Source organism: Cryptococcus neoformans, chromosome 12 (assembly GCF_000149245.1).
Source record: "Cryptococcus neoformans var. grubii H99 chromosome 12, complete sequence".
NCBI lineage: Eukaryota > Fungi > Basidiomycota > Tremellomycetes > Tremellales > Cryptococcaceae > Cryptococcus > Cryptococcus neoformans.
In genome coordinates, this window is record NC_026756.1 from 637671 (window position 1) to 662529 (window position 24859).

The window sequence follows — 24859 nt, forward strand, 5'->3', positions numbered from 1 at the left end:
GACGCATCTTTGCCTACCCATCGTCGAAGCCCATAGCAAATAATCAAACCATCCTTGGCTCCCTCGCTGTTCGACCTCAGTCCTCCCCTAGTTATTCAACTTATCTTGGTCAAATTCCACTCTCAAGTTCAACGTCATCCGATGCCTAACTCTCGACGCCATCGCCGCAACAAATCATCAATGCCCAAACCCAACAAGATTAATCCAAGCCCCTACCCTCATGCACCAGCTCCAGCTCTGGCTGCCCCTTCTCCCAAGATAGCCAGTACCCTACCACTAGGCTCTTGTCGAAATCAAACTCAAAGTCAAGGTCAAACCCAGACCCAAAGCCATGATCAAACTCCAGCCGCTCTAGTCGCCCAAGCACCTTTTCCAACTCAGGACCTCAATACTCTACAGACCCATGGTGATACTTACCATCGGCCGCATGCATCAAGTCCGTTGAAGAAGATTAAGACGGTACCAATGAAGGGTACTGAGCAATGGTGGAGTAGGTATCAGTTCCAGATGTTTTCGTGGGACGAGGGGCAGGAGTTTGACGATGACAAAGACGAAGTGGATGGGGCTGAAGGTTGGAATTGGGATAGAAATCTGAGGAAGGATAATGGAGGACCTAAGGAATGGATTAATAGTTTCAGTTGGGGTGGCGCGGTAGGTGATCTCTCGAGGCCGATTACGAGATAAACTAATGAGCACCGCAGTCCATGTCTCGCGGATACGGGTCAAGCTTTCCTGATGCCTACATGAGCATTCCTCCGGGAAGTCGCCTGAATGAAGACAATAACATCCCAGGCATGAGCGTGAGTCTATCGAAAGGGTGAATTGCCAGGCTGACGTTTGGTCTTGATTCGTAGGTTGACGCACTTACGCAACTTGCAGTCGAGGTTGTTACCGAACTATCCAGGAAACGACTGGAAGAGTCGCAAAGGCCAGACGTTGAAAAGAGGAAAATGGCCGAGGGGGACGTCTCCATGGAGTTATAACAATGCCGAAGACCCTTGTTGTTTGTTCAATTGTCAGTAATGTTGTCTTGTCTACTGTACTGGTACTGTATAGTAGCCGTCGCGTCTACTCGCATTGTAGAATCGTCCCATGTTTGTCTAGTGTTTTGATGTATCCTTGCACTTGCAGGGCAAGGGATTGAAATTCACAATATCCATATACGGGACATGATCTATGCTTTCCCGTATACGTGCCCTTTTAATAGCCAAATCTTTGTTTTTATTGTTCTTGTAAAAGGATATGGGAATACGAGTGCCACTTCTGAAACCCCGTCACTTGATCCCGTTGTTGTGTGTGACGCCTAGATGTGGTTACGCGGTGACGAGCCGAGTGGTGGTTATGCTCTGGGTGTATTTAGTGTACTATCCTTTCATCCTTTTTCCAGCCGGACCTGCACACCTTACTCAGTCCGGATCGTAGCTCCAGAATTTACTTGCTTTTGCTCGCCCAACGACACCGATACCGCCATGTCAGACCCGAACTCGGACCTCTATCCTATCCACCTCCTTATGGATGAGCTCAAGTCTGAGGATGTCGTCCTTCGTCTTTCATCTATCAGACGTCTCTCTACAATCGCCCTCGCTCTCGGCCCTTCCCGTACGCGCGAAGAACTCATCCCCTTTATTCAGTACCAGCTCGATGACGAGGACGAAGTTTTGTTAGTGCTTGCGGAGGAACTCGGCAACTTCGTAGAGTATGTTGGCGGCAAGGAGTATGCCCATGTCATCTTGGGACCTTTGGAAAACTTGACTGCTGTGGAGGAAACTTTGGTTAGGGAGAAGGTGTGTTTAGGAGTGTTTTTAATGTTGATTGTTCTGAACTAACATCACGCAAGGCCGCGGAGAGCATTTCCAAGATTTCAGTGTTGCTTTCTGCTCAAGATCTCGAACAATATTTCCTTCCTATCGTCAAGCGACTTTCTACAGGAGAGTGGTTTACCAGCCGAACCTCTGCTTGCGCTTTGTTCGCCGCACCTTACCCTAATGCTAGCTTGTCTTCTCAAGAGGAAATGAGGAAGCTTTTTGGCGCGCTTTGTCACGACGATACTCCTATGGTTCGGAGAGCTGCTGCGAAGGCCCTTGGCGTAAGGTTTCCCCTCTTCTTCAACAATTCACTTGACTGATTCTGTATAGCCTCTCGCCAAAGTCGTCTCTGAGACTTCTGGCCAACACGACATCATCGTATCCGAACTCATCCCGATGTATCGTAAACTCGCCGGTGACGATCAAGATTCCGTTCGTCTCCTCACGATTCCCGACCTCATTGCCCTTGCTGTTGCTCTTTCCGACGAAGAGACCAAGACCAACTTACTCGAACCCATGCGTGCCAGCATCGCTGACAAGTCTTGGAGGGTGAGATACATGGTTGCCAACGAGTTTGTTGGGCTTGCGGAGAGCGCAGGGGAAAGTATTATCAGAGAGGAGCTCGTTGGTGCATTTGTTGGCTTGTTGAAGGATAACGAGGCAGAAGTCAGGACTGCTGCGTCAGGTCAGGTACCTGGTGAGTTATTCTTGCGTTAGAAACTATGGAATATTCGGGCTCAGTTTGAATAGGTTTTGCCAAGCTTGTCGACAAGGAAGTCATCCTCGCCCGACTCTTGCCTTGCGTTCGAGACCTGGCCACTGACTCATCTCAGCACGTTCGTGCCGCTCTCGCTATGGAGATTTCTGGGCTTGCACCCTTGCTTGGCAAGGACGCTACCATTGAGCATTTGCTCCCATTGTTCTTACAACTCCTCAAGGATGAATTTAGCGATGTCCGATTGAATTTGATCGGCAAGCTTGACATGGTTAATGAAGTTATTGGTATCGATCGTCTCTCTCAAGCGCTCCTTCCCGCCATCATGACTCTTGCCGAGGACAAGCAATGGCGAGTCCGTCAAGCTATCATCGAGTACATCCCTCTTCTCGCTCAACAGCTCGGCGTCGAATTCTTTGACGACAAGCTCGGGACTCTCTGCATGTCTTGGCTGGGCGATACCGTGTTTTCTATTCGAGAAGCGGCTACGATTAATCTCAAAAAGTTGACAGATGTCTTTGGCGTCGAGTGGGCAAAGACTACCATTATACCAAAAGTTTTGGAGATGGGCAACCATCAAAACTACTTGTACAGGATGACCACTATCTTTGCCATCACCGTGAGTCTCCCTGTAAAATAACTTGGCAAAATACTAACAAGAAACAGACAATGGCACCTTCGCTCAACACCGCCATCATTCGTGACACCGTTCTCGACGCTGCGCTCAACCTCGCCAACGATGCCATTCCCAACATCCGTTTCAACGTCGCAAAGTGCCTCGAGACTCTCGCTTCTGTCCTCGCTCAGACACCGGAAGGGCAGGAGTTGGTTCACAGGCGGGTTGTGCCCGCATTGAGAAAATTGCAAGAGGATCAAGATGCGGATGTGCGGTATTTCGCTACAAAAGCGTATGAGAGGACGACAGGGGATGATGTCAGGGGGGCTGAGCCTATGAGTGAGTTTTATCTCGTCGAGCTTGATAAAGCCACGACTGGCTGATATTGTCCGTTAGTCCTGTCATAAGCCAAGCAACAACATATGCATAAGAAACGACAGACACAAGAGACTTAGATACGACTTTTTTTTTTTTTACTTTTTCGTTCCATTGTTTTTTCTTCTCATATTATAAACTCCAGTAACAATGTATAAAAGGTTATTCATTCTATACCCTCACAAACCAAAACGGCAAGTTGATTTGAACAGAAAGGTATTACGAGAAAGGAATGGCTGAAGTGTAGAGTTTCTTTTTTCCCCAAAGACGTTAGCAGAATTGGTATGAATGTTTGGCTCTTATACCGATGGATGGTGGTTCACGGACACCCCCATTCTTTACCCTGAATGATATTTGCATGCTCGGATCGAAATGATATAATCATAGATACACGCGTCATTTGCCTTTCTTCAATTTACCCACTCTCCTCCCCCTTGCGCCAGCCTCTCTCGATCTCTTGCCCTTTCCGCCTCTTTCCAACCCCCGCTTCTCGCTCCGAACCAACTTTTTCTCCGTGTTTGCTCCTCGTTGGATTCATTCACCCCGTTCAGTACCGGCCTATATGATCCCTTGTCCGCATCACCTCCCGGCCTCCATGAGAAATAGCGCTTTTTCTCTGAAGATTGTGAATGCGCATAAACACCATCTGCTTGGGGAGCTACGGTAGAATACATCTGTACCTGCGTTTGTGAGGGGTTGTGATATCGCGATGGTGACTCTGATACGTTGCTAGCTCCTGGGAATGGCACGTGGTGAGAGGTTTGTTGAACATCTAATTTACCACCAGAGGCGTAATCCTGCATAAACTTCTCCCTCCTCGCTTCTCTTCCCTTAACGCCGGACTGTAGGTCCCGACCGCTGCCGTCCAGGATACCAAACTCATTGACAGACTTGCCGGCAGACATCGACGATGCCGATCTTGCTATTCCAACACCTGTCGGTCCGAAACGCACTTTGGATTCGCCTGATTGGGGGGGTTGGGTGTATCCTGGGGAAGAACTTTGAGGTCGAAGACCTTGATGTGAGATGGAGGACATGCGGGGGATGAAAGGTAAGAAAGACGATCGAGGAAGGGAGCTCTCCTGTAAGCGAGGGGAGTAGAAACCTTGGGGCTTTTGTTCGACGGTGAAAGGCATCTTCTCGAATTGGTGCTGGTCATTGTGGTCGTTGTCATGGTTCGCAAGAAGCAATTGTGTCTGGTCATGACCAGCCGCAGGTTGCCTGGCGTTGATTGGGTGTTGATATGCTGGTGGAGCAACAGGTTGATAAACCCCATGCGCGAAATTCGTTCCAGTCCTACCACCCCTCATCGTATTTCCAGGTCCACTCATTGTCACAGGTCTCATCGGACCCATAGGCCCCATAGGTCCCATCGGGCCCATTATAGCGGGGTTTGCTATAGGCATGACCATCATTTGAGGTGGCAAAGTGGCGCTGCGAACCATCACATTCATTTGAGCTCTGTGTTGTCTACGAACAGCTCGATAATAGATGGATTGGAATGAACTCCGGTTCCGAGAGTAGCAGATTGCAAATAGAAGAAGGAGAACACCCAAAAGTGTTCCAATGACTACGAATATCAGTCGTCAGGATGCGCGGAGGGAGGAGAGAATTTGACAAATGAGCTTACGGATTCCAGCAAGCTTGGTGTTCGTATGTCCCTCCGAGCGGGCGGCGAGGTTGTGGGCGTTGACGCTGTTGGGCTTACCCGCCAGACCAACATATTGGGCGCTGTCGGTATAATACAAAACACTGAAATCTTGTAATTAGCTTTGCCTTCACATATATAAATAGCACTCACGAGTAGACATTTGACATGAAAGGCGTGCCCAGACGAATTTCGCCTTTCTGTTCGGCCAAGCTGTTATTCTGCCACGCTACCACTGAACCCCAACATGTCCGCCCTGCGGCGTCTCGAGCTTGTACAAGCTGAGACGAAGCAACAGCGTACGCTGTGCCAGAGATTGTGAGAGTCATGGAGATATTGATGCCACATGGAAGATTCTGTTAGAGAGTCGATAAGACATTGTTAAAATGTCTCTTGTGGAAGTTGCTTACCCAACGAGTAGTGTCTATTGTGTCTCGTTGTGCACCAGAGACCTTGGCAAAGAATGTTTCGGCCACGGAAGTGGGCACGTAAATTTCGTCAAACCCGGGATCAATGGAGCCCTAATGGATACTTAACAATCGTCTGGCCAAGAGTAATGCTGACTTACATAGTATCTATCGAGGTTAATAACTTCATCGGATACCCTCATGGAGTCGAGGCCAAAACCCCAGCTCCCTGCCACCGACGAGTTGGCGTTCAACCAGTTGCTGCAATCATAATCATAATCAGTCTCCAAGGAGGTTGCCAACACCGCAGCCAACCCACAAGTCCCCAGTCCAGCTTCCGTTAGGTACACCACCCCAGTGAATAATACCAGCCTGCTCAGCTATAGAAGCAGAATAGTTATTGATGTCGAAACCGACTGTGAACGAGGTTTCTTGAGAGGGCGATCCACCGCCGTTGACAGTGATCATGTCACCGATCATCGATCGGGATTTGTCCGCCTACCATGTCAAAGTGAACTTTGGACAATTATACAAAGGAAGAAATTGTTGTATTCACCTGGTAGACCCCCATTCCCCAGAAACCACTTGTTCCGTCACTAAGCTCCACATTCGCTCCGTCGAAGTCCCCATCCGGATCATTTGTTTGTACTTCAATGATAAGTCCAATGGGTCGGGTGGTACTAGAATCATCCCTTTCATCTGTGAGACTCTCTGCTACAAATTGTCCGCGGAGGGAGAGAGTAGAAGAAATGCCGGCTGGGTATATGAAGGTATGTATAAAGGTATCTTGAGATGTCTGATAAGGTATTAATGACTGCATAGCTGCCCAAATATTACCTTATCTCGCACTTACAGCGACGGAAGACGAGTCAGTGACTGTGTAGCTATCATTGACATCAGTAACCGCTGAAAATTCCGAGCAAATTACTCCTACGCATTGCCATCGTCAACGCAGTCATCGCAATCATTGGTAGCCACTAACAGAAACTCAACATTTGTGGCTATCTCAAAGTTAGCAGTGGTTTTCTTGTGGGAGCTACCAGTTGTACTTACAGCACGTCAAATTCATGACCACCTCTGGCGTACCTACTCCTACTTTCAAGATGTTCGCCCCGGCACCATTTCTATACAGAGGTATAGATGTATAACCCGAGCCCATACCATTGAGATTTGGATTGCTGTCTGCGCGAGCATCCTGCCCCAGAATTGCCAGGAGCAGAGGGGTGATTGAAAGGACTATCATAGTGAACTGGGTTTTGAGGGAGAAGGAAGAAGAAAGATGGGGCCACTGTCAGTCAGCACAAGTATATTAAGAGAGAGCTTAGGGGACTCGGCGTGGCAACTTATGCTGGAGACCATTACGTCCTTCTGTCACCTCATCACCACCAAACTCCTTCATCAAAGCTGATCCTTCGTAAAGTCGCAAATGCGTTGCAATCCAAAAGCGGCTATTTGCAGTGTAGGTTACCAACATAAAGAATATCTCAAAGGCCCTTTCTTAAAAGGCTTGAATGCCGAAATGAATTAAGTTAAAGGAACATACCTTTTGAAGCTTGAAGGCTCGCCTATTTGTGGGCTCCGGGGAGTTTTTTGGGAAGTCGAGGGTTTGCAACAGCCAAACCGAGGGGGAATCCTATACTCAGTTTACAGCCTAGGAGATTGGCTAGCGTAATGACAGACAGCCATCGATTTTATTGAAACAGAGAGTGACCCGTTTTCCCCCGAAAGGGGATTGTGTTTGCTTCCTTGTGTGATTGATTGTCACTTCGCCTGACCCTACAGTCACAACTTAGAACCATATCTTGCGGTGAGTACCTTGCAATAAATCGCCCTTACTGAGCAATAAGCGGAATTTGAATATAGATGGAAATCGGCAGTGCTTCATTGACGCAGCTGAGACGTCTAAAAATATGGTTACGTCGGATGACAATCAACGTTGAAAACGCTTTGACACCCTTGATGGATCTGGGGAACTAAATGATCGAAGATCCTTGAAATCAGCTTCGTATATAGCCACCATTTTTAGTAGTATACCCTGATACTCACAGACAATTCATAAGAATACCATTTTATCTGTCTCTACTATTATACACCCCTCATACAGCTACAACGCAAATCCGTGTATAACCGCTACTCCCTACCAAAACTGAGAAAGACACTCATCCCCAAGATCAGTCGATGCTCGCCCCCTAATGCCCAGGCTGCGGATATGAGTTTGGTGGCGGAGGTCTCTGGGCATAGGCATTTGGAGGTTGAGGGTCAGGTCCGTCACCTTGGCGCATCTCCCATCCTATCAAGCAAAATATGTATCAGTCAACGGAGGCCGACTTTATAAAGAAGAACATACTGCAGATGGTACATAGCCAGATATGATGCTTGACAAAAGGAATTAGAGGGATCCAGAAAAATTCAAACCAAGTTCGCGTTGAACCACCAACTGCGCACTCAGTTTAGCTCAGGCGATCTTGTCCCAACGAAATTCTGAACATACCGACGGCAGCTTTTCTAGCGTCAGTACGCGATAGGGGATTGGCCATACTGATATAGACATTTGCTTACGATTATGACATCTTGGACACATGCGGCCACCTTGTGATGGAGTATTATCTTGCTTGAACTGAATAAATAATTAGCGCTAGGATGAGACGAGAGTGTCAATGAACTGACCTTTTCTGGAAACCCGCCTTCAAAGTGAGTTAATTAACGTTCGCCCTCTGACCCCTTTCTTACATATACTTACAAACTAGGGGGATACAGACTAAAAAAATATATTAGTTTCGGTTCCCCAGTGGTAATTTCCTCGAACTTACCTGCCATGTTGAAGCCGTGTGCTTGTGATCACTCGCAATGTATATAGTCCTAGAGAGCGAACTGGAGAGTGAGATTCAAATACGTAATTACTTCAGAAAAAAAGCTGACCTTTACAAAGGTTCAAATGTTAGCGGAATAAAAAACAACAACAACAAAGACAACCGACAACAAACGAAGGCGAACCCCCGGCCGACAAGAAACGCAGCCAAGACTATCTTAAAAGTAGTAAGGTGGAGGTCGTCAATGATGTAATCAGCGGCGGACGCAAATCTCCCCTCTCCACAGAAGTAGAAGATCTCCTTTTATTATTACAGAGAGTAGTACGATCGGCAGCCGTTAGAATTAAATTAGCGATTCAAAAAAGTGTCTGTCTGGCAGATGGAAACAACAATTGCTGCTGTTTCTCGAGCTTGAATGGATGATTTTAATAATTTCAAGCTCCGATCTCTCGAACAGTCGCCGAACGCGCAAGATGGACGGAAAGTGTAATGACGCATGACGGAGTAAGGTGGGAGTAAACTACCGGAAAAGGAAGTTTTGGGGGGTCAAAAAGAGTGATCAGTAGAACTGCTATCGAACAAACCCCCCGATTCAAGTAAAATCATGATGGGAAAAAGCGGCCACACCGATCCAAACGCTAATAAAGACTTAATTAGGGCGTTAAATTCAAACGCTGTCTAAACAATTAATAACCATATGAAAATTCCATGCATGGGAAGTTTAAATGTCCGAACGAACTGAAACCTGTCCCGATCTCAGTGCGTTCACATCTCCCACTGGGACTTTTCTCAAGTGGACTTCTTCAGCTTCGTTCTCATTGATCCTCATCCCTTCGGGCGTCTTGAGCCTGGCTTGGAAGCTTCTTTTGTTGACCACAATTTTGAAGGCTTTCGCTCACTTCAATGAATTTCCTTTGAACCAAAATCATTTCCAATTGATTTATGTGCCTCTATAGAGTCGGTAGAATGAATGCCTTCTTGAAGTTCACCTTCTGTGTGGAGGAAGCGAAATATAGCAAACGACTAACACCTACCATGTCGCCGCTTAGCGCTACTTTCTCACATCAGTTGGGTCCCTGCATCTAGTTTAATGACAACTCCCCACTAGGGGCTATCTGGTCCTTCCGGACTTCTACAATCGTCAACTTATCCGTCTACATATAGATTGTCTCTCCTCTTCTGCAGCTTTCGTTGACATCCTCCTCCTTGTCTGATACGTGGACTGCCTTCTGGTTGCCATGCGTATATGAGCGCTGGGGCTAAGCACTTTGTCATCTCGCTCATTGAGATGAAGGAAACAAGCCATAATCATGAAGTCGATTGAAGTCGATCAATGTGTCGGAATGAGGTTGGTGGACGTGACAACTGGAGGGGATATGGCGAGCGTGGAGTAAAAGTGAAGAGATGTGCCGGCGTGGGGCTTTAAGTTAAAAGCTGGGCAGCCTCAATGCTACATTATGGTTTTGCAAGACCTCAAATTAGGCGAATTTAGCCGATATCCAATTATAGGAGTCGATCCATAACCCCACAATTAGCACCTGCTCGTCCATAGATTAGTGTCATAGTATGAGCTTTGCCAAGTAGTTTACTGGGAAAGGTATCTATCTTCTGCTGCTGGAAAAGATCATCCAAAGCCCTTTCTGTAAAAGCAGCTGAGGTAGCTTACGAACAATAGTTCAGTATGGGGCATCTCATAACTGCGCCAAGTTGCTGGTGGATGTCGGGATGATATGAGAACAACACCATTGGAGAGTTTCTAGGTATACCAAAGTAGTGTAAATCAAACAGATAACAGTCACAGGTGAGAACTCCGGCACACATGGTTCAAAAGCTACCCCCCGGAACCGGCGTATGTCAGATAGTGAGCGATATAGCTGAAAGGGAATTGAAGATATAGGGCGCTGGTGGTCGGGTGCCATTTTGGCACGTCACACGATTCGTTTTTGAAATATTTTGCTCCGTACTGTGGGCCAATGTACCATGGGAGAATCTTCGAAATTTGGGCTGATTTGAAGCGGATTTGGATGAGGAAATACAAAAGGGCGGAATGAGGGAAGGTAATATAGGGAGTTTGTTCTTCAGATGTCAATTTTGCGGTCATGACGCTTTTTTGCCCCATTATTTCACCTTTAGATGATTTTCCAATGAGTCATAGAGGTATGGTAGGAAATTGAGCTGGTCTGGAGATGAACTGAGTGCCCTGTGAATTTATAAAAGCGGACTCAGTGGGCGGGAAAGGGGGGAAATAAAATCACCGATACTTACCGATTTTTTCTATGCATGCACGCCGCTGGTAGCGTGCACTTATAGAACCTGCCTCTGGCTACCACATACCTCAAGCGCTAATCATAGTATGCAGAACTGAAGGAGATATGATGATTTGAATGAAATTACAGCAATCAAAGTCCAAATTACAGCAAACACGGTGATGCATTTTGAACTTACAGCAGCAAACGCGGGTCGAATTTACAGCAAAACCCATCATGTCCAGAAGAAAACTGACATACTGTCCCGATCTCGGTGCGTTCACATCCTCCACTGGGACTTTTTTCGAGCGAGCTTTCTTCTCGGCTTATGGGTACTACGTCTACTATAACGGAAGGTAACACATGTTCGGCTGATGTACATGAATTATCTTCACTCTTCTATCTACCCAAACACAAGTCTATCGGACGTCAAATGCCGTCAGTATTTAGAGTTCAACCGACTGGATAATAGAATGTTAGAAAATATATCAGAGCCCACTTGGCTCTGTTGTGTGCTTTTGGAGACCGTCACGGCCATCACTACCGACCTCGCAGAGGCTACTCTCGGTTTTGCCGTCACTCAGTCCTCTTATGCCTGATTGTACTCTCTTAACGCTTTCTATAGCTTGTATGTATGCTGCTGTATATTTTGAAAGAAAAGTAGCAAAGGTCGACTGGCCTCTCAGTTGCGTGATGCGTGCTTTCAACGAAGCTATCTGATAAACTTAGCGAATCACGCACTCTAGAACTGAAGTCCGAGCCCCTCGGCGTTACATAAACCGCACGTATTTGCGCATCATGCAACACCGAACCCGGCCAAAACCGAAGCCGGCGCCGAGTAAATGAAAGGAATTGCTGCTGCGTGCTGATGGGGTCTATTTAATTTACACCCCATCTCATTTGATCTCATCCGTTAACTCTTTTCTCATCTGATCCACAATCTGCAACAAACTATGTTCGGAAAACTCTCCTCTGCCATCTCATCATTCACAACCGGCTCTCTCCCACCTGACCACCATGCCCCAGAGCGCGAAAAGACCAACGCTGTCTTGGCCCAGAAACTTGCTGAAGCCCATGTGCCAGTGTCGGAGTCTGACTGCGTCTCGTGCGGTTTGCCATGTTCAGTTGGTTCCGGTACCGAAAGTGGAGCGGGCACTGTAGTGGAAGCGTACAGTGGGAAGCCCTATGAAGAGTATGTCGAGGAAAAGTATGGTGAGATTGAGGGATTGCCTAAAGGATTCGAGCAAGATTGGGAGACTGATTTGGCGGGAAGTGCAAAGGGTGGGAAGGGCAGAGTGGTGGTAATTTCAACGGGAAAGAGTGATTGGGAAAGAGATCATACAGTGGGTTTGCATTTTCAATTGACTCTTGGCCGGTGTCGCTCTTAGGCTTGGAGTTTGGGTTGCGATTACATTACGGCATGTATGCCGGCCTTTGGACCTTAGCTCTCGCTCTGAGAAAGGATACACTTGGCTTGGATGACCGGCTTTATAAGCCAATCCAGGCTCGACAACGGTTAATGAAGCTTGCCTATACTTGCTATATGCTAATCATTTGATTTAATAGGACGAGAAAAACTCTCTCGCGCAATTTCTTAACAAAGTCGTCGAATCCGCGCCCTCCATTAAAGGCGATAAGAACAAAGACTTCCTCCCATACATCTCCTCTTCCCTCTTCCCTCCCCCCTCCCGACCTTTATCTAGCCCTATCTCTGCGCCTCCTTCCCTCTACTCCTCCTCGCTTATCTCCCAATCTAATGATCCAATCGATCAATCCGTTTTGGTCTTCCCCGACTGGAAAGTCGTGCACGAGGTGGAGACTTCAAAGGAAGGTGCAAAAGAGTTATATGAAAGCGTTCTGAGTGGCGAGCTGGGTAGGGCTGGGAAAGAGGGGAAAGGGGAAGAAGGCGTGGAGAGGAAAAGGAGCTGGGTGATGCCTTATCGTGCTATCGTCTTGCTTTGTCAGTCCTTTTCTTTGATTCCAAACTCGACAACTGATACGTTAGGTAGGCTCGCACAAACGCCGAGACAAACGGTGCCACATCGCAGCTCCCCTCCTCCGATCTGCTCTACACACCTGCCTCATTGCACACGACATCGCAATCGACGAAACAGGTTCTTCCCTCGTCAACCTCGATGGCCCTCCCCTCGAAGAGGTCTCTGGTACAGAGGAAGACCGGGAGCGGGAAGTGGGAAGGCGGATCAAAGGGATTGAAGCGGTGAACGGTGGGGACGGGGGAGAAGTTGGGATTTTCAATATTAGTCATTTAGGGGGCCACAAGTTTGCGGGTGTGATGCTCATCCTTTTCCCGTCAGGGGCGTATATCTCTTATGGGAGGGTGACGCCGCAGGAGATACCGAGGGTGGTGGAAGATACGATTTTGAAGGGGAAGATTGTTCCCGGTTTATTGAGGAATGCAGTAGGTGTGACAAGGGCGGGGGAAAAGGCAGATAAGGGGTTCTTGGGTTGGTAGTCGTTATATATATACCTTAATTTGACCTTCTTACGCTAGAAACGATGGTGATGATGATGGAGTGGATGCTGTATATATAGGCGGTAATGATGATATATTAGATTAGATTATATGCATACATTGGCGTATGGTCACAGTTCTAATCTGTGTCCTACATGGCCTGAAAGTTTATACAAAGAGTAATGGCAAGGTTTTGCAAAAAGAATATTGATGCTCTAGTCCTCTGCATGCTCATCTTTGAAAGCCTCATCAATGAAAGAGGCGCCTTTCTTGAGGTTCTTCCATTCCGCGTCGATGACTCTGACAAAGTCCGCAGCTGTATGTCCATCCTTAGACGAAATGTATCAGCACCAACTCTTACCTCGATACAGATATCGTCAAGAGACATAGACGTATAGAGAACAAAGGTGGTAGAAAAGAAAACGAAAACTCACATCGCACCCCTTCCATATACCACCGTCCACTACACAAGTCCGCTTCCCCTCTGAAACAAGGGTACTCCCAATCTCGATCGTACAACTTGTCGTCACGCCCGTCTTTTCTGTCTCTCCGATATTCTCAAGCAGAAACTTCCTTCCGTCTTTGCCTACATAATACCCTTCCTTTCCTTCCGCCTGCGTTTCCTTATCCTTCTTAGCCTTCTCCATCCTTTCCTTCCCCTCCACACATTTTCCCACCCCACTGCCCCACCAATCCACCCCCACGGCCTCAGCACACTGCTTCGTAAATCCGACCTTCCCAATATCCTTTGGGAAACTCGAAGGGAAATTCATGCACTCGATTGCTGCCCAGAATTGTGTTAAGGGCACGTGGTTGTACAAGCATAGTTGGTGGGCGTTACCGTAAGCTTCGGTAAGGCCGTGTTTTACGTCGACGCCCAAGGGTAAAGAGGGGTTGAGGGTACCAATGTAATGGAGAGAAAGGGAGATCTTGGGAAGTATGGATTCGGTGCGCAGAACTTGGCCGAATACGTTTTCACATAGTCTCTATCGTTGGCATCTTTTCAATCAGTATGTTTCCTTACTCTTTATCAATCCTCACTCTAGAGGAAGTAATATACGTACAGCATCGGGACACTTTGACATAACATATAAAGACACGTTGACCTTGCTGCTATCAGGTTCTTTGTCAAGGCCAAGTCCGACGGGCAGCTGGACAGCGGGCATAGCTGCGGTAAAGGTCGCAAGGGCGATGAGTGGAATTGCTGGATTGAGCTTCATTGGGGTGCTATGGTAACTCTTAAAAGAGATATTTGATTCGCGACAAGATCCAAGCTGATGACAGGAGGAAAGAAGTTAAAAGCAGGTTAATAAAAGTCAACTTGCGTGCGGCAGAACGAACATCGACCGGCGGGGGGTACGTACAGCTGAGGCAATAATGATGTCAGATCACATGACCTAAATAGGTGAGGGCGGACAAGGCCGAACAAAAGGAGCACAAATAAAATACCAGAAAAACGAACAAACTTCGCCAAACGATCCATCGTTGAGAATGCAGTCAGTAGTGTAGGTGCAGTGAATCCTGCTCGTACTTACCTGCTATCGATCGTTTTATTTCATCTTTGTCCATCTGGGACATTTTCAAAACATTCCATACGGTTTGTACTAATAAAGATCATAGTATTCAATGAGATACATCATGTAAGGTCAAGCCTGTGGAGGTCAATCTTTTCCGACCATCCTTTCATTACCGGCTCCCGAGCCGAGGGACATATGTCAAAGGAGGATCCATCTCTCCCAAGGGAGTATTCTATTGGATTGGCCGATATGGTAGGGCACGTAAAATCAATGTTCACTTCGCTATACACGCAATCTATCCGAGCTGGAATTTATAGTACTTGTTTGTACGCCTGCGACCAACATCTCAAAAGCACGTCAAATCGCAGAGGAATAAGGGCTGGTCCTCAAAATAAACGAAAGAAAAGGCAAGCAGGAAGCCAGAACGACGATCAAAGGCGCTCCCGAAGAAGACTTCTCATGACTGCCCTCGGCGCCCATGCCGAGAGACCTTGGACAGCGCGCTCAAGACTTCCGAGAAAGCTGGGTACGTCTTCCCTCTCCGCTTGATACGATAAGCGATATACATCAAACTTAAGCCTTGTCCATCTCAGCTCGCACCGTCAGGGGGATGGCTCTCCGAAATCACAATTATTGTCTCCGACGTGACAGGGGTATGGGACATCATCGTCCTCTCTGGCTTCTTTGTAGCTGGATGGATCGTGATACGTACAAGTCCGATGGAGATTTCGATGATCCTTGCTTTGGCGTTCGACCTTGCTATTCCATTGCAGTATCAAAGTGAGTCCTAATTATACTTTTTAAAGTGTTTGGGGAGGTTGCTTATCGCAAATATGTCGGGAGACAACGATTATCTCAAAAGAAAACACGAAAGACACCTGGAAAATTACTGGCCGACGTTGGTCATGGGCTGCCTTATCGAAGGCGTTGCTTTCTTCTTACTTCACCCGGACCTGTTCACGTTAGTAGTATGTCTAAAGACGAGCGTGTTGACGGTCATGTGGATGAGTCGAGATCAAGGGGCATTGCCTGTGAGTATACTCGGAACTGTATCACGGATATTGAGGGTTGATATGTGACTGTAGATCAAAGTAAGATCTAGGTCATCGAAATCATCAAAGCCCTCCAAGGACGAATCCTCCAAATCATCTTCTTCCAAATCAAAATCAATCTCACAACCAAGGTCCAGATCTTCCAGACCTCGCGATCCTCCTATCCATGCAGACATGCCCATCTCCATCCACGTCTCCAACCCATACAAATACCTCCATCGCGCGGGCTACGCCGATCCCGCGATCGCGGGTATGATCCTCGCGCTCAACTCTGTTGATAAAGAGAAAGCGAAAAAGAATATGAATGCGTGGGTGAAGGAGAATGATAAAAAAGAGGTAGAGAGGAGGAATAAGAGTTATGCGGAGAGGGCGAGGAAGGCTGGATGGCCTGGTAAGTTAGGAAGTCATGGACCGGAAGTTGAAGGAGGAGAAGAAGGGAAGTTGAAATTGAAGATACCGGAGGATTCTATAAACAAGGCGGAAGAAGCGATGAGATTGGAGGAAGTCCCCGCCGAAGAACGTAAAAAAGTGCTCTCGCTACTGAAGAATCCGAAATCGAACAGTGAGATCCAAATGGCTGCAAAGATCTTGGAACGAATGGGTATACCCGTCGAAGGACCCAAGAAGAATAGTACTCAAGAGATTCGCGGAAGCAGCTCAAGCAAGCCAGAAAGTAAAGTGAAGCACAAATTCGGAGAGTCGGATGGTCAAGGTGGTTATCGTGATATTCAACTATCAAAAGGTACTGTGCGAAACCTCGCTAAAGGAATGATGGTACGAGGCTGGTCAGAGGCGGATATCAACCAATGGTACGCATATCTACAACGACCCTTCTCGCGACGTGAAATAGAGATCAAAGTCATCCCTCTGGCGAAATCAGTCGATGTCTACCTCGGCGGGGGATATACGGGCGGTGGACCTCATAGGTTTGACACGAAGAAGCTGCAAGCGTTCAAAACGCAATTGAGGGATAAATGGGGGGTGGATAATAATTTTGCGGAGCACATGATGTTGGTTGCAATCAATCAGCCGACGGCAAAAGAATCGCAGGAATTGTTTAATAGATGGTTAACCAATGGTTTGTCTAGAGCTGAGTTTGATCAGTTGAGGAAGACGGGCCCGGATTGGGCTTAATAGGGTTTTTTTTGTCATGAACTTCAATGCAAGCATGTGTGGAATATATCTTCTGAAATCTTTTAATGTCGCTTTTTACTTCAATTTAAGCTTCTTCCCAATCAAGTTGTTCGAGATCAACCTTCTCCTCTTCCTAAGCTTTTACAAGAGAATTATTTGATGGGGCTGTCCGTGATATAGTCTATCCTCGAATCATTGGCAAATTCAACTTGTCTCCAGAGAACAGGGGGTTTCATTCACCGATCTCATTCACTGGAACATGGACATACATGGCTGAAAGATACGTACTTTCAGAACTCACAACATGGATGCTCCACTTCAATACAAATATGCCGGTCCCTACGGTTCATACCCAATCAGACGGTCCAAAACCTTCATCATCTCCAGCACCTTCTCTTCTTCCCACGCTTTCCCAACGACCTGTACACCCACAGGCAAACCGTGCATCTTTTCCGCATCATAAGTTGGGTCTTCTTTCCCTGGTTTACCGATGTACATTCTCTTTTCTAGCAATTTGGATCCCTTGCTGTCTTCGAGGTAATCGGCAGGGAGAACATCAAGATCCCGGTCGACATGGGTGACAGGAAGGACACCGACAGTAGAATCGACGACGTTGAAGAGGACGGTGCCGATACTACGCCATGAATAAGCCGTAGGTATGTTCGGCAGGTCAAGTTATGCCTACCACAGGGGAGACAGCCATTCTGTTTCATCGTGCTTCAAAGCAGGTACTGCTTGAACAGGGCATACAATCATGTCAAACTTGTTTTGCTCCCACGCCTGCAAAAATGCGTTAGCCCGATCAAGCGCTAGAGGAAAGGCAAGCCCACCAGATTTCGGAAATGGCTGGCGTAGACATTCCTCTTATGGACGTACTGCCAGTATTCTGTCACAGTTTTAAATCTCGAGCTCGCTATACGTAGTAGACGGTCAGCCTCATAACCACGACGAAATCGAGGAACAGAGCTCACCAAAGACTTCTGCATAGAGATGATCCCCTGTAAATTTAGCGATCAACCATGTAAGAATTCGATGGAGCCATCTGGGATACTTGGCACCTAGTGTCGTCTACGCGCGTTTGTCAAAGATGATAATATAGTGTAATGTCACTTACCAAACGCATAGAAGTTTCCATAGGATCGCATCCGAGGTTGCCCAGGAGAGTCTTATACCCATCTGAAGAAGTTAACCCGGCAAAGATCTATATCGATAATGTCAGTCCCAGGTTGTAGTCCTTGCTGGACAGGGTATTATGTTCACCTTTAGAGCTTCTGGTACTGACATGAACCTTTGGAATTAGCAAGGGATACAAGCAAACAAATGGCTTATGAACTTACCATCTGGAGGATCGAATTCTATGACTTCATGTCCTGCCTTTTCCAACACCTGGACGGACTCCAGCACCGCTCTTACACACGCCGGACTAGCCTGCAATAGCTGTCAAGGTCTCGATGTAACAAAGGAGAAATACTACCCACCTTGATGGCATGGTCGTCCGTGAAATATCCCACTCTCAATTTCTTTGGTATCTCTACCTCCCTCCACGGGATCGGCAACAACTGCTCGCCGTTCAAGCTGACTGAAGACTGTTGGGCGAGGGTGAGCATGGTGCGGCTGGCGAAGATTAAATCGTCGACGCTCCTTGCCATTGGTCCTACCACAGCCTGTAAAGAAGCATCAGCCACCCAATATGTCATATCAATAAATTGATTAAACACCTTGATGCCTTCAAAACCTTTGACACTTGCTCTGCCCCCACTGGAAGGCCATCTTCCCATGACAGGCTTGAGAGTATAAATACCGCAATAATGAGCTGGGATCCTCAACGAGCCTCCGACTAGTCGTTGGTTAGATACAAAATCCATCCGAGAACCCCTGGTACTTACTATCAGATCCCCAGCCCATTGGCGTACCTTTCAACGCAACAATTGCGCCTTCACCACCAGAACTACCACCGCAAGTCCTATCCGCTGCTGTAGGATTGGTCGCTCTGCCGAATATTGGATTCTTGCATTCGAACGAAAGGAGAGTCTGAGGAATATTGGTTTTGCACAAAGGGATGCCTCCGGCGGCTCGGAAGAGTTTGACAAGCTATGATCAACATGTTAAGTGATGAAATACATAAGCAAGTGAAATGAAGTGACATACAGCTCCCTCCTGGTTGGAATCCTCGGTAGGTTGGAAGCAATGGCTGGCAAGGACGGTTAGCCATCAAAGTCAGCCCCTGCTGCAGAGTTGTACTCACGGAGAAACACCAATGGAGCTATCTACGCCTTTGATGTTGAATGTGTCTTTACACGAAAACTTTTAGCTCGGCTCTGGATACTCATTTGAACATTTACCCTTGAAGCTTGATGGCAATCCCCAGAAAGCTCCTTCGGCCTTTCCAGTCTCGAAGAACTCTTTATCAAGCCGCTTGGCCTCGTCGAGTGCTTCACGAAACAATACTGTAACAGGGTAGCTATATCAGACATTTAAATGTCGATGTTACAGAAGGTTAAACCAGACTTACCTTCCGTCAGGCAATTTGTTTTCCTTTGAGCAGCACATGCAGCTCTTATCTATGAGTGGTCTGTTGAGACAAGTTAAATGTGGCGCAATGTCACCTACAAAAGCAATCATCACACGTTCTGCAGTCCAGCCCTTTTTGTGACTTTTCAGGTTACCCACAATCTCCTCAGGCCTACTTGAAGTTAGGTAATGTTAATGCACATGCATAATAACTCACCTTGGGCTGATGTATTGCTCGTCCTCCGGATGCTCGCTCTGTAGTCCCAGCAAGCTTTCCATCTCGCTCACCAGTCTCTCTCTCTCCTCCTGCTTCAATTGCGCGACCCGGACTGTAGTTTTATGTACCATCCTGTGTAGTTAGAAGGGATCGTATGGTTACAGACATGAGGTCTGTATGTAATATTCTCAAAATCACATAATAGTATGCGATTCCATGCGTCCACTCCATCCTACCATCTTTCGGCGCCCGGGAGCAGCGACCTCCACTTCGACTAACAAACGCCGGCGCGAACGAATGGTTCTCGTCTTGCATAATTCTTGCATAATGTCAGACAATAGAAAATTGCACTTTTGAAGCCTTCATTCTCAACACGGAACAATAGCTCTCCATGTGGAATGTTAGGCTGTTGTGAGGATGATATATGTGACCGGCCTATCGTCACTCCTTCTTCCTGACACATTCAACATCGCCCCTCGAGAGGTACAATGAACGCGATTGCCCCGAGTGATTAAGAGATAGCTCTGATAGCATTGATCGAGGACTCAGCTAACGGGAAAAGATTGCACGCTGATTTTGGCATAGTATACATGCTTACATTCATGCCTCCTTTTCTAACATCGTATCTTGTTTTAACATCATCTACAACAGTCACCCAAAATGACTACATCTTCCCTCCAACGCTAAGGACATTGTCTAAAACTTGAATTTGAATGATTCGCTCTTAATCAAGTTGAGCACCACAGTGTTATCCAAAGGTGTGTACTGGTTGGTGACAAGCTTAATGGCTTCTTGGGCCACGATACCGCCGACAAAAGCGGCAGTGGTGGGAATGGTGGCGAAACCACCTCGAATACTGGAAATGTATCAGCTTCGTTCTCTCCAAGGCCAAACACGCACACTTCTTCAACGCTCTGTTCCAGAACTTCAGGCAAACCCTCATTGAAAATTGGGAACAAATCAAGGAGGATCTGTTGAACCTTTTCGTTGTCTGCCGCCAAGTTGTCTAAAGAGTTGGCACCGGGCCATCGTTTCTCGGACTCGAAGAAGATTTCGGATGCAAGAAGGGCAAGATACATGGAAAGGCAAGTAGCGGAGTCGATTCCCTCGTCGAAGTTTTCTATATCAATCGTTAACCACCATACAACAAACGTTAGTGAAACACTTACCAAGCTCGGTTGACAAGAGACGCCTGATGTTTTTGCTGTCGCTGAGAGGAGTCCCCTTGATAATGCCTACTCCACCTACATTCTTGACGAACCCCTCCAATTCCTCATCGGGTACAGTATCGGTTGGCAGGCCGACATTTTGTAAGACCTCACTCAAGAGAGACCTGAATTGCTTGAGGTCAGCCTGGTACTGAGCTTTGTACATGTTTTGGAGAGCGACATAATGGGCTGTGCTGGAGTGCATATCGGGAAGAGACGGAGAGGTAGGCGGAAGATGGGGGGCAGGGATGATGTATTGGCTAAGTGTGTGAAGAAGAATGTGCAGGTTCTTAGACTAAGCACAGAGTTCGTTATATTAGCGCTATCAGTAATATTATGCTAGATACTTACGTTTGTGGAGATGTTCTTGACAGTCTCATCATCTAACAGGCATTTAATCTCCCACGGCACCTTACGAAATGATTAGCTCCCAGTTACTAGAGTTTCCCCCAAACATCACGCACTTCTGACTTAATCCACACTCTGTAAGCTTGTGCCAACGCCTCATCGTAATTCTCCTCGTCCCCCTTGATCTTTTCTGCTTTCAGCTTTTCCTTGAACTCTGCCTTCTCCTCACTGGTCTCGGGCAACTTGCCGCCGTGCTGGGATTCATCATTCAGCTTCCCATCCTTTTTGAATTGTTTCTTCACTCACCGATTCTTTCCACAGACTAGCAGCCCTGACAAGGAGAATTACCCAAGGAATATGAGAATGCTCCATAGAGTCCATGTGAGGAAGGTCCAAAGAGCGAGCGTGTTGCTCAAGTGCAGGAAAAGGTTGGTCAATGCGAAGAGTGTGGGTACTATCGGGATGACTGTCAATGACTGCCAACAAGTCAGTGAGATCTGATCCTAGATAGATTATTTACGGACCAGTATGCTCCCGAAGTTGGATTTGGACTCGACTGATGAAGCCAGAGTTGCGGATGGCGATTAATGGAATATCAGGGCCGCCGACCGATGAAGAAGCTACAAGTCACATTAGCCCCCGAAGTTAGAGTAACTTAAGCAGCATACCTTCCCAAAGGATCTCTGCAATCTGGTTTTCAAGGGACGGTTCGACGTTTGACAAAATAATGAGAGTGAAGGAGAGGAAGAATTGAGGATCAGTCTTGATGATAATGGCAGGGTCCTGCACGAAGGTCAACGCAACACTATTTCCTTCCGGAACAGATGTTAGCTCACCTCCATACGAGCTTCACCTTTGACGGCAGGATTGAGCTCCTTCAGGTACCTATGGAAGAAGTCAGTATTCGACGTCCATCATGGTCAACGTCGATACCCACTTCACGCTCTCTTGGGCGATGTTCAACCCGATCGAGTCTGGATGCAAGAAGAAGTTGGTTGCAACGTCTTGAGCAGTAGTTGTCTTGGAGGATAAAATGGTGAATTGTGAGATGCCTAGGAAAACATGGAACAATCAGACGATGGATTTGGCTGCTCATGCCAAGAATGGCTCACCAGGAAGAACGAGATTCTTTAGAGATTGAGAGCCAGCAGCATCACACTCAACCAAAAGTACTCGAGCTTGTTCTAAAGATCTTTGCCCTGCAGAAGCCCAGAGCCTGGTAGAACGTTCAGCTCAATGAAGGCACAGGGCAATGTTGTAGCTAGTCACTGAAATTATAATAGACCTACCGAAGTTGTCGGTCGTAGCGTCTAGCCTTTGCGTCTGGTCGATACCTTATTTCGAAAGTCAGAATACATTATATTACCTGCACCATTCAAGCCATCAGCATACTTACGAAGGCACAGAAGCAGTCCCAGTAACGGCATCCGCGACATCCATAGAATCATCCATCTTTGTAATCTTAGTTGGACGTCTTTCAAGAGCGGAAGGGGAAGAGGGCATTTGCCGGTTTTATAGCCCAGGCGACTCAAAAACCTTATGAGTCTATTCTGTCGGAAGCGGGATAACTGGAATGATTAAGATGTTCAAGATGACAGCCAGTTCCGTCAGGAGAGACGACATTAATCATATGCGAGCAAAACATGGAAAGTCGTGACATCATTAATCTCAGCACCCTGGCGGAAAGCAAAAAGAAAAAGCGGGGATGTGATCCGTTTTCATCGTTTCTTCATTTATTTCCTCCATTTATTCTTAGGTGCATTCTTCTTCCTACGCGAGGGATTATCATTTGTAAATCAAATAGTAGTGTAACGACATCAAACTCCAATTTTGATTGCCAGGATGAAATCTCCTATAGCCTTTCAACGACCTTCCAATCGGGAAGATAGCCAGTATTTCCAGCGGGACCGGTATACAAATTGGTCCGAACATAAACTGTTGTGAAAGGAATATTTACATTGGCTATCTTCCCTCTTCTTCTAATAACTCCAAGCTATCATATATATACAAGCAATGCTTATAACCGAACAGTTTATAGCTAAAACAAATGCCCAATTTCAACCTGAACTCCTCACATCCCCCAAAACAAAGAAATGTTTGGCAAACTACTTCTAGGCAGTAGGAACTTCCTTGTTGGAAGCGGCATTGGTAGTGGAACCAGCATTGGTAGTGGAACCGGCATTTGTAGCGGAAGTTTGTTGGCTGCCAACTCTAGGAGCACCCTCATCTGCGCGTCATTAGCAACGCAACGGATTATGCTATGACCTCAACATTGCTTACAGTATTGGTGTTGGTGTCCCTTGTCGGTGTGGGTGGCACTCTTGAGGCCCTCCTTCATCTTCAGAAACTCGTTGTGGCCGATAGTAGGTAAAGTGGTGACCTCGTGAACAATGGGTGCATCATGAACCTTTTCGTGGATTGCAGCCGTGTGATGGACAACGGTAGGCTGGACGGTCTCCCTCTGAATGACGGGTTGGACTGTTTTGAAGTCAGACACATTTCGATATACAATGTAATCCCATTTCAACTCACTGGTTTCGTGAATGTGATGGTGCTCATGTTGGTTGACATGAGTTCCGATATTAGCACGAGACTTTTCGACCTCGCCAGTGGTCTGTTGGTCGCTGTGCAATGTCCTTTGCTTTTGGAGGGTCTCCTGATGTTCGGGAAGCATCTCCTCCTTGTGTTCACGGACGACGGCAGGGGCAGTGACGTGAACATGCTTGGCGTCGAGAGCTTGCTTGTGCTCTATGGGTTGAATTCGGTGCTGCGATACATCGTTAGGTGAAATGGGTCGGCAGAAATGTCGTGTTGTACTCACCTGGTGATGGTGGATATGCCTTTCTCGGTCGATGGCCTCAGCAGTTTCTGTGTGCTCTTGGGGCCTGATGTGCTCCTGGACGACCTCGGGGGCAGTCTCAGTGCAGACCTATTTATGTTTTGTCAGCTTCTCATAAAATCCATACTACCCCCCTCCTCAAGGATGTACCTCGGTGGAGTCTGGCTTGGAGGTACTCTTGAAGAAGTCCTTAACACCTTGAGTAACAGTAGACATGTTTGGTTCTGACGTTAATATGTGGTTCGTTCGCGGATAGAGTAACAATTAAATGAGATCGCATGGAGTGGAAGAAAAGTGGGCGAAAAGCCAGAGGTGTTGCACTATATATCACTGCAGCGTTGAGCAAGATTCTCTAGCGCTTTATTTCCAAGCTTTCTACTACATGGAGGCATGACGTCTGTCTTACTGCTAGCCATCGAGCATAGAAAAATATTATAGATTCATTTACTGGCGTATTGCGTACCGTTTCTCGGCCACTACGTCATACGGGAAGTGGATTCGGGCTGTCGTTATGAGAAAGGCAGTTAAGTCGTGATCTAAGAAGAGCGGGAGAGAGGAGGACTGACTTTAAAGCTTGTTAATAGTAAAATGCAACGGGCCCTTACTACATCTCTTTCCGGATACACTGGACAGCAATGTGAACGAGGGGACAACAATAACGATTACTTTGCTCTTTCCAAGTTTTCTGTAAAAGATATATATGAGAGATGAGAGACGGGAGAGGGGATAAACTAGGGACAAGGGCTCCAAAATCAATGATTGCCGGTGACGAACTTTGACAGACGAAGGAATAGGCCGGGACCTTTTGGTCATGAAATGCGGAACTACTTTCGAATTGTATAGCCTAATAATACATCCTCTAGTGTAATTAGGGTATTGAAGCGCAAGTTTCATCGGGCTCTGCGCGTGCGCCTGAAAGCACATCGACCATGAGCCAT

The 24859-nt window shown here is 47.0% G+C and overlaps 11 protein-coding genes and 1 non-coding gene; 5 read left to right on the plus strand and 7 right to left on the minus strand.

The window, feature by feature from the left end:
- Positions 1–141: 141 nt before the first annotated feature.
- On the plus strand, positions 142–983 carry CNAG_07913 (hypothetical protein; the record flags this gene model as incomplete). The annotated part of the gene is made up of 3 exons (XM_012197864.1): positions 142–651; positions 702–800; positions 855–983. 3 exons carry the CDS (start codon positions 142–144, stop codon positions 981–983), a joined length of 738 nt encoding a protein of 245 aa, XP_012053254.1.
- A 366-nt stretch (positions 984–1349) lies between these two features.
- CNAG_07914 (protein phosphatase 2 (formerly 2A), regulatory subunit A) lies at positions 1350–3905 on the plus strand. XM_012197658.1 has 6 exons: positions 1350–1784; positions 1838–2086; positions 2136–2502; positions 2556–3139; positions 3187–3475; positions 3533–3905. Exons 1-6 carry the CDS (start codon positions 1470–1472, stop codon positions 3541–3543), a joined length of 1815 nt encoding a protein of 604 aa, XP_012053048.1. The 5' UTR covers positions 1350–1469; the 3' UTR covers positions 3544–3905.
- Positions 3906–3921: 16 nt separating this feature from the next.
- CNAG_06213 (hypothetical protein) lies at positions 3922–7110 on the minus strand (the record flags this gene model as incomplete). The annotated part of the gene is made up of 11 exons (XM_012197659.1): position 7110; positions 6620–7014; positions 6501–6567; positions 6420–6450; positions 6123–6362; positions 5886–6064; positions 5728–5827; positions 5570–5680; positions 5313–5515; positions 5142–5263; positions 3922–5081 (listed from the first exon to the last, which is right to left on the minus strand). The coding sequence occupies exons 2-11, from the start codon at positions 6807–6809 to the stop codon at positions 3922–3924; spliced, it is 2403 nt and encodes an 800-aa protein (XP_012053049.1). The 5' UTR covers positions 6810–7014; position 7110.
- Positions 7111–7341: 231 nt separating this feature from the next.
- Positions 7342–8781, minus strand: CNAG_06214 (hypothetical protein). XM_012197817.1 has 10 exons: positions 8486–8781; positions 8377–8425; positions 8307–8324; positions 8234–8250; positions 8126–8183; positions 8058–8066; positions 7914–8003; positions 7613–7856; positions 7403–7539; position 7342 (listed from the first exon to the last, which is right to left on the minus strand). The coding sequence occupies exons 2-8, from the start codon at positions 8381–8383 to the stop codon at positions 7756–7758; spliced, it is 300 nt and encodes a 99-aa protein (XP_012053207.1). The 5' UTR covers positions 8384–8425; positions 8486–8781; the 3' UTR covers position 7342; positions 7403–7539; positions 7613–7755.
- A 598-nt stretch (positions 8782–9379) lies between these two features.
- On the minus strand, positions 9380–10788 carry CNAG_13084. The gene is made up of 2 exons (XR_001046364.1): positions 10642–10788; positions 9380–10576 (listed from the first exon to the last, which is right to left on the minus strand). It is a non-coding gene; the product is annotated as a hypothetical RNA (non-coding RNA).
- Positions 10789–10859: 71 nt separating this feature from the next.
- Positions 10860–11221, plus strand: CNAG_07915 (hypothetical protein; the record flags this gene model as incomplete). The annotated part of the gene is made up of 2 exons (XM_012197865.1): positions 10860–10896; positions 11103–11221. The coding sequence occupies 2 exons, from the start codon at positions 10860–10862 to the stop codon at positions 11219–11221; spliced, it is 156 nt and encodes a 51-aa protein (XP_012053255.1).
- Positions 11222–11499: 278 nt separating this feature from the next.
- Positions 11500–13275, plus strand: CNAG_06215 (hypothetical protein). XM_012197660.1 has 3 exons: positions 11500–11965; positions 12189–12582; positions 12632–13275. The coding sequence occupies exons 1-3, from the start codon at positions 11576–11578 to the stop codon at positions 13093–13095; spliced, it is 1248 nt and encodes a 415-aa protein (XP_012053050.1). The 5' UTR covers positions 11500–11575; the 3' UTR covers positions 13096–13275.
- Positions 13190–14447, minus strand: CNAG_06216 (hypothetical protein). XM_012197818.1 has 3 exons: positions 14160–14447; positions 13530–14081; positions 13190–13424 (listed from the first exon to the last, which is right to left on the minus strand). The coding sequence occupies exons 1-3, from the start codon at positions 14313–14315 to the stop codon at positions 13311–13313; spliced, it is 822 nt and encodes a 273-aa protein (XP_012053208.1). The 5' UTR covers positions 14316–14447; the 3' UTR covers positions 13190–13310.
- Positions 14448–14615: 168 nt separating this feature from the next.
- On the plus strand, positions 14616–16844 carry CNAG_06217. 2 transcript variants are annotated; one of them, XM_012197819.1, is made up of 4 exons: positions 14616–15138; positions 15206–15392; positions 15456–15643; positions 15698–16844. In XM_012197819.1, exons 1-4 carry the CDS (start codon positions 15091–15093, stop codon positions 16796–16798), a joined length of 1524 nt encoding a protein of 507 aa, XP_012053209.1. In that variant the 5' UTR covers positions 14616–15090; the 3' UTR covers positions 16799–16844. The 2 variants fall into 2 exon arrangements, with proteins under 2 accessions (XP_012053209.1, XP_012053051.1); XM_012197661.1 differs by having other exon boundaries at positions 15705–16844.
- Positions 16845–17021: 177 nt separating this feature from the next.
- On the minus strand, positions 17022–19760 carry CNAG_06218 (amidase). XM_012197820.1 has 16 exons: positions 19527–19760; positions 19409–19481; positions 19311–19359; positions 19141–19245; positions 19044–19089; positions 18947–18989; positions 18685–18889; positions 18517–18635; positions 18277–18462; positions 18136–18226; positions 18059–18075; positions 17913–17999; positions 17770–17866; positions 17629–17711; positions 17484–17578; positions 17022–17432 (listed from the first exon to the last, which is right to left on the minus strand). Exons 1-16 carry the CDS (start codon positions 19655–19657, stop codon positions 17138–17140), a joined length of 1722 nt encoding a protein of 573 aa, XP_012053210.1. The 5' UTR covers positions 19658–19760; the 3' UTR covers positions 17022–17137.
- Positions 19761–20096: 336 nt separating this feature from the next.
- Positions 20097–22691, minus strand: CNAG_06219 (amyloid beta protein binding protein 1). XM_012197821.1 has 13 exons: positions 22479–22691; positions 22372–22416; positions 22195–22298; positions 22020–22134; positions 21919–21967; positions 21751–21865; positions 21607–21702; positions 21389–21558; positions 21199–21336; positions 21086–21145; positions 20696–21029; positions 20427–20646; positions 20097–20382 (listed from the first exon to the last, which is right to left on the minus strand). Exons 1-13 carry the CDS (start codon positions 22583–22585, stop codon positions 20223–20225), a joined length of 1713 nt encoding a protein of 570 aa, XP_012053211.1. The 5' UTR covers positions 22586–22691; the 3' UTR covers positions 20097–20222.
- A 125-nt stretch (positions 22692–22816) lies between these two features.
- On the minus strand, positions 22817–24192 carry CNAG_06220 (allergen). XM_012197822.1 has 5 exons: positions 24072–24192; positions 23904–24011; positions 23615–23849; positions 23363–23560; positions 22817–23309 (listed from the first exon to the last, which is right to left on the minus strand). Exons 1-5 carry the CDS (start codon positions 24135–24137, stop codon positions 23194–23196), a joined length of 723 nt encoding a protein of 240 aa, XP_012053212.1. The 5' UTR covers positions 24138–24192; the 3' UTR covers positions 22817–23193.
- Positions 24193–24859: the final 667 nt, after the last annotated feature.

What these genes read in the sequence shown, in the direction of transcription:
- CNAG_06215 (XM_012197660.1), top strand. Translation starts at nt 11,576, where the DNA reads ATGTTCGGAAAACTCTCCTCTGCCATCTCATCATTCACAACCGGCTCT. An exon ending in ATTGGGAAAGAGATCATACA is followed by an intron (nt 11,966 to 12,188) that starts GTGGGTTTGCAT and finishes TTGATTTAATAG; the next exon opens with GACGAGAAAAACTCTCTCGC. An exon ending in TCGTGCTATCGTCTTGCTTT is followed by an intron (nt 12,583 to 12,631) that starts GTCAGTCCTTTT and finishes TACGTTAGGTAG; the next exon opens with GCTCGCACAAACGCCGAGAC.
- CNAG_06220 (XM_012197822.1), bottom strand. Translation starts at nt 24,137, where the DNA reads ATGTCTACTGTTACTCAAGGTGTTAAGGACTTCTTCAAGAGTACCTCC. An exon ending in CCAAGCCAGACTCCACCGAG is followed by an intron (nt 24,012 to 24,071) that starts GTACATCCTTGA and finishes AAACATAAATAG; the next exon opens with GTCTGCACTGAGACTGCCCC. An exon ending in GGCATATCCACCATCACCAG is followed by an intron (nt 23,850 to 23,903) that starts GTGAGTACAACA and finishes GATGTATCGCAG; the next exon opens with CACCGAATTCAACCCATAGA.
- CNAG_06218 (XM_012197820.1), bottom strand. Translation starts at nt 19,657, where the DNA reads ATGGTACATAAAACTACAGTCCGGGTCGCGCAATTGAAGCAGGAGGAG. An exon ending in AACGTGTGATGATTGCTTTT is followed by an intron (nt 19,360 to 19,408) that starts GTAGGTGACATT and finishes GACCACTCATAG; the next exon opens with ATAAGAGCTGCATGTGCTGC. An exon ending in GAATGGCTGTCTCCCCTGTG is followed by an intron (nt 17,433 to 17,483) that starts GTAGGCATAACT and finishes TTCATGGCGTAG; the next exon opens with TATCGGCACCGTCCTCTTCA.
- CNAG_06214 (XM_012197817.1), bottom strand. An exon ending in CTGGCTATGTACCATCTGCA is followed by an intron (nt 7,857 to 7,913) that starts GTATGTTCTTCT and finishes TTTGCTTGATAG; the next exon opens with GATGGGAGATGCGCCAAGGT.
- CNAG_06217 (XM_012197661.1), top strand. Translation starts at nt 14,808, where the DNA reads ATGTCAAAGGAGGATCCATCTCTCCCAAGGGAGTATTCTATTGGATTG. An exon ending in AAGACTTCCGAGAAAGCTGG is followed by an intron (nt 15,139 to 15,205) that starts GTACGTCTTCCC and finishes TGTCCATCTCAG; the next exon opens with CTCGCACCGTCAGGGGGATG. An exon ending in GAGATCAAGGGGCATTGCCT is followed by an intron (nt 15,644 to 15,704) that starts GTGAGTATACTC and finishes TGTAGATCAAAG; the next exon opens with TAAGATCTAGGTCATCGAAA.
- CNAG_07914 (XM_012197658.1), top strand. Translation starts at nt 1,470, where the DNA reads ATGTCAGACCCGAACTCGGACCTCTATCCTATCCACCTCCTTATGGAT. An exon ending in CTGCTGCGAAGGCCCTTGGC is followed by an intron (nt 2,087 to 2,135) that starts GTAAGGTTTCCC and finishes GATTCTGTATAG; the next exon opens with CCTCTCGCCAAAGTCGTCTC. An exon ending in TGCGTCAGGTCAGGTACCTG is followed by an intron (nt 2,503 to 2,555) that starts GTGAGTTATTCT and finishes CAGTTTGAATAG; the next exon opens with GTTTTGCCAAGCTTGTCGAC.
- CNAG_06219 (XM_012197821.1), bottom strand. Translation starts at nt 22,585, where the DNA reads ATGCCCTCTTCCCCTTCCGCTCTTGAAAGACGTCCAACTAAGATTACA. An exon ending in AAGGTGAAGCTCGTATGGAG is followed by an intron (nt 21,866 to 21,918) that starts GTGAGCTAACAT and finishes ACCTTCGTGCAG; the next exon opens with GACCCTGCCATTATCATCAA. An exon ending in TCAAGAACATCTCCACAAAC is followed by an intron (nt 21,030 to 21,085) that starts GTAAGTATCTAG and finishes CTCTGTGCTTAG; the next exon opens with TCTAAGAACCTGCACATTCT.
- CNAG_06216 (XM_012197818.1), bottom strand. Translation starts at nt 14,315, where the DNA reads ATGAAGCTCAATCCAGCAATTCCACTCATCGCCCTTGCGACCTTTACC. An exon ending in TGTCAAAGTGTCCCGATGCT is followed by an intron (nt 14,082 to 14,159) that starts GTACGTATATTA and finishes TGCCAACGATAG; the next exon opens with AGACTATGTGAAAACGTATT. An exon ending in GTATATGGAAGGGGTGCGAT is followed by an intron (nt 13,425 to 13,529) that starts GTGAGTTTTCGT and finishes ATTTCGTCTAAG; the next exon opens with GATGGACATACAGCTGCGGA.